The following is a 5000-nucleotide window of genomic DNA, read 5'->3' as shown; positions in this document are numbered from 1 at the left end:
CCTCCCTCCCTCTCTCCTTCTCCCTTCTCTCTCTCTCTCTCTCTCTCTCTCTCTCTCTCTCTCTCTCTCTCTCTCTCTCTCTCTCTCTCTCTCTCTCTCGCTCTCTCTCTCTCTCTCTCTCTCTCTCTCTCTCTCCATCCCTCCCTCCTCCCTCCCTCCCTCCCTCCTCCTCTCTCTCACTCCCCCTATCCCTTCCTCCCCCATTCCTCCCTCCCCCTATCCCATCCTCCTCCCTCCCTCTCTCTCCTTCCCTCCCTCTCCCCCTATCTCTCTCTCTCAATCCTTTACCTCCTCCGCCTCTTTCCCTTCTTCCAAGAAAGCAGAACTAGTCACACGAACACACAGATAAGCCTAAAGTCCTCTTTTAAGTCTGAAAACCAATCCACGTTTTGGGACGGGGAAAAAATATTCATCTTGTGTCGCTATCCCTCACTCTATCCACTAAAAAGTCCAGTGATGTCTATATCTAGCCCGTTTCCTGTCTATTCTTTCTTTCTTTCTCTTTCTCTCTCTCTCTCTCTCTCTCTCTCTCTCTCTCTCTCTCTCTCTCTCTCTCTCTCTCTCTCTCTCTCTCTCTCTCTGTCTTTCTCTTTCTTTATCTACTTGTCTGTCTGTCTGTTTGTTTATCTATGTTTTTATTTATTTATTTACTTATATATCTATGTGTTTTTTTGTTGTTGTTCTGTCTCTGTCTCTCTGTCTCTCTCTTTCTCTCTCTCTCTCTCTCTCTCTATCTATCTATCTATCTCTATCTCTCTCTCTCTCTCTCTCTTTATCTCTCTCTCTATCTATCTATCTATCTATCTACCTCTATCTCTTTCTCTATTTATTTATGCTTCTTTCTTTATATGTACATACACACACACACATTTACATATACACACATACATACACACACACACACATATACACACACACACAAACACACAAACACACACACACATTTACATATACATACAATACAGACATACATTTGTGTGTGTGTGTATATATATTTATATATATATATATATATAAATATATATATTTTTAATACATATATATATATTATATATATTATATATATTATATATATATATATGTATGTATATATATATATTATAATATATTTTATATATATATATATATATATCTATATATATATCTACATATATATGCAGCCACATGCAAATTGACAAAAATAGACCATAACGTCAATGTAAGACGGATGTGCAGTCTTGTAACTTATCATTATAATTATCTGAGTCCTCATTCGTGGTATTGTCATCATTATCTTAATCACTGATACTACCATGATCGTTATCATCATACCTATCAACCATTATCACTCCTATAACTGATATTAACCATATCACCTCGCAAAACACGAATAAAACCACCACGAGCACAACCCCAGACGCAAAGAAAACGCCGACCCGGAGACGCAACCTGGAACACACGCTAAGAGAACCCGGATACATGACGCTCCGACGACGCAGAGACCCAACCGAAAGACGACCAACGAAGACGAGAAGAGGAAAAAGCAATTAAAAGGAAAGAGCAACGGAAAAACGCAATAAAAGATAACGCAATATATGCGAACAATGAAACGACGAGGACAAAGGGACAAGTAGCCAATAATAACTACCAACATGTCTCTGACCCTAATAACTTGGCTTCATTACTCTCCACTTGTATCTCCCTTCCGCGATAGTGGCCTCCGACACAGTTGCCAAATAGCTTTCCCGCCTGGACCTATCCTGGGGACACAGTTACATACCGTGATACGTTTGCATTAACTACCTACCACATGTCTTATGACCATATATCTTGGCTTCAATTCTCTCACTTGTATCTTTCCAGCCGATATTGGCTCAGACTAAGTTGCAAACAGCGTTTTTCCCGCCACTGGAACTTTTTCTGGACACTGGTACAATTACCGGGGATTGGTAGGCTATAACCAACTACCAACATGTCTCTGACCCTAATAACTTGGCTTCATTACTCTCCACTTGTATCTCCCTTCCCGCCGATATTGGCTCCGACCACAGTTGCCAAACTAGCTTTCCCGCCACTGGACCCTTATCCTGGGACACTGTTACCATACCGGGGATTGGCTGGTCTTTTTCAGATACTATTTTCTATTTCTCGCTTTTTTTGGTCTATTTAGCTCAAAAATCTTGTATCTACGCTTTTTTGCTCCGTGGTCTATTTCAGCTCCAATTATTCTTTTATCTCGCTTTTTTGGGTAGAGTTAGGATTATAGAGGATAATAGGGAAAGGGAGTGTCAGATCATATACTGCAGGCTGGATAACTGGGATAAACCTGTATGGAGGGACAGTTTGTTATTATCTGGCGTTCTGATAACTCTATTGGTTAGATATTTTAGGCTTGATATCAGTTCAATTTATTCTACAGGTGTTTTTTTTTTTTTTTCTTATCTATTTTAATGCTTTTGTCTCCATCGTCGTTTCGTCTGTATGGATTTCATTGAAATTGTTGCTGATATCATCATCATTAACATTACTATCATGATAATTATTATTACTTTTATTATCCTTATTATCATTATTATTATCATCAATATTGTATTATCAGTTTCAACACTATTATCCTCATCAATATTATTGTTATCATGTTTTATCATCATTATCATAATTTTTATCATGACTATTAGCACGTGTCTTTTAAGCAAAATGTAAAAAAATGTATACTGATTTATTCCTTTTGCAGTCAGACACCTCCCTGTGATTTGCGAAAAATAATTTCGGCAATCGCATATATATTTCAAGGACCCACACTCATACCCACACAACACAACAACACATAACAATCAACAAAACAACCAACACAAACACATATCCTAACCACAATCTCAAATAAAACACAATCACACAAAACCCACTAACATAAACAAAACACAAACACCAACCACCAACAAAAACAACCAAACCAACCCCACCCCCACACACACACCCACCCAACCTCCCCCTCCCCCACCATCTCAAGACACACCCCCTGACGCTTCGCTTAATCCCCCAGGTGATCTGCAACAAGGGCAGCCTCGAGGCGATCCGACACTACCACCACCGACGGGAGCTCAAGTTTTCCGAACCCTTTGGAAAGTTCTGTTTATTATGGTAGTTTGATAACTCTATTGGGTAGTATTTTAGGTGATTTTCAGTTCAATTTATTTACAGGTGTTTTTTTTTTTTTTTTATTCTTAGCTATTTTTATGCTTTGGCTCTCAATCGTCGTTTCGGCTGTATGGATTCTTTGATTGTTGGGTTATACATCATCAATTTCTTTAATTTATGATATTTATTATTACTTTTATTATACTTATTTAATTATTATCTAATCATTTTGTATTATAAGTTTCTACACTATTCATACTCTGTACAAATATTATTGTTATATTGTTGTTTATTCTTCTATCTTAATTTTATCAGGATATTAGAACGTGTTTTTAAGCAAAATGTAATAAATTATGTATATGATGTATTCATTTTGCAGTCAGACACCTCCTGTGATTTGGAAAAATATTTCGGCACTCGCATATAATATTTTCATGCACACACCTCACACATAAAAACACACACTCACACACACACTACACAACACACAAACAAACCTAACTCATACTCATATACCCAGAACCACACAATCTCAAATAACAACACCCACAATCACACAAACACACTAAACAAAAAATACCAAACAACAAAACACCCACCAAACCAAACAAACACCCACCACCACCCCACTCCCCACCACAACTCCCCCTCCGCCCCAACTCAAGACACACCACCTGACGTCGCTTAATCACCCAGGTGTTCTGCAATACAAGGGCAGCTCGGGGCGATCCCGACAACCGCCCCACACGTGAGGAGTCAAGTTTTCCCAGATTACCACTTTGCCGGGCCTCACGTCAGACATGTTCCGGGCCTTGGGATTATTCTGGAAGCTTCTGATAACTCTATTGGTTAGATATTTTACGTTTGATATCAGTTCAATTTATTCTACAGGTGTTTTTTTTTCTTCTTCTTCTTCTTTATTTTAATGCTTTTGTCTCAATCGTCGTTTCGTATGTATGAATTTCATTGAAATTGTTGCTGATATCATCATCATTAACATTACTATCATGATGATTATTATTACTTTTATTATCCTTATTATCATTTTTATTATCATAAATATTGTTATAAGTATTATCAGATTCAACACTATTATCCTCATCAATATTATTGTTATCGTGTTTTATCATCATTATTATAATCTTTATCATGGCATGTGTTTTTTAAGCAAAATGTACAAAAAAATGTATACTGATTTATTCCTTTTGCAGTCAGACACCTCCCTGTGATTTGCGAAAAATAATTTCGGCAATCGCATATATATTTTCATGCACACACACACACATACACACACACACACACACACACACACATACACAATCACACAAACAACCCAAACACAAACACATATACCCATAACCACACAATCTCAAATACACACACCCACAATCACACAAACACCCACTAACAAACAAACACAAACACAAACACCCAACCACCCAAACAAACAACCAAACCCAACCCCCCACCCCCACACCCCCACCCACCCAACCTCCCCCTCCCGCCCCATCTCAAGACACACCCCCTGACGCTCCGCTTAATCCCCCCAGGTGATCTGCAACAAGGGCAGCCTCGAGGCGATCCCCGACAACCTACCCACGACCGTCGAGGAGCTCAAGTTTTCCCGAAACCCTTTGCCGGGCCTCACGTCAGACATGTTCCGGCGATGGCGGAAGATTCAAACACTTACGCTCGATGACAACGCTATTCGAGACATCAAACCTTTTGCTTTCCGATTCAAAACTTAAGCTCTCGTTTGACAAACGCTATTCGAGACATCAAACCTTTTGCTTTCCGGGTCTAGCGGTAGTGGTCGGAAGATTCAAACACTTACGCTCGATGACACGCTATTCGAGACAATCAACCTTTTGCTTTTGCTTTAG

General features: G+C 39.0%; 1 protein-coding gene across 1 annotated transcript in view; it reads left to right on the top strand.

Annotated features, from left to right (window-relative positions):
* Window positions 1–5000, top strand: part of LOC122261178 (uncharacterized) — a 74593-nt gene that overhangs the window by 54586 nt on the left and 15007 nt on the right. Inside the window, 1 exon segment of the mRNA XM_086538981.1 lies at window positions 4668–4852. Within this exon segment, the coding sequence (XP_086395107.1) occupies window positions 4668–4852 (185 nt within the window).

Source organism: Penaeus japonicus, unplaced genomic scaffold (assembly GCF_977035675.1).
Source record: "Penaeus japonicus unplaced genomic scaffold, GWHDUDI00000001_assembly GWHDUDI00000008, whole genome shotgun sequence".
NCBI classification, from domain to species: domain Eukaryota; kingdom Metazoa; phylum Arthropoda; class Malacostraca; order Decapoda; family Penaeidae; genus Penaeus; species Penaeus japonicus.
This window is presented reverse-complemented; position numbering and strand designations above follow the sequence as displayed.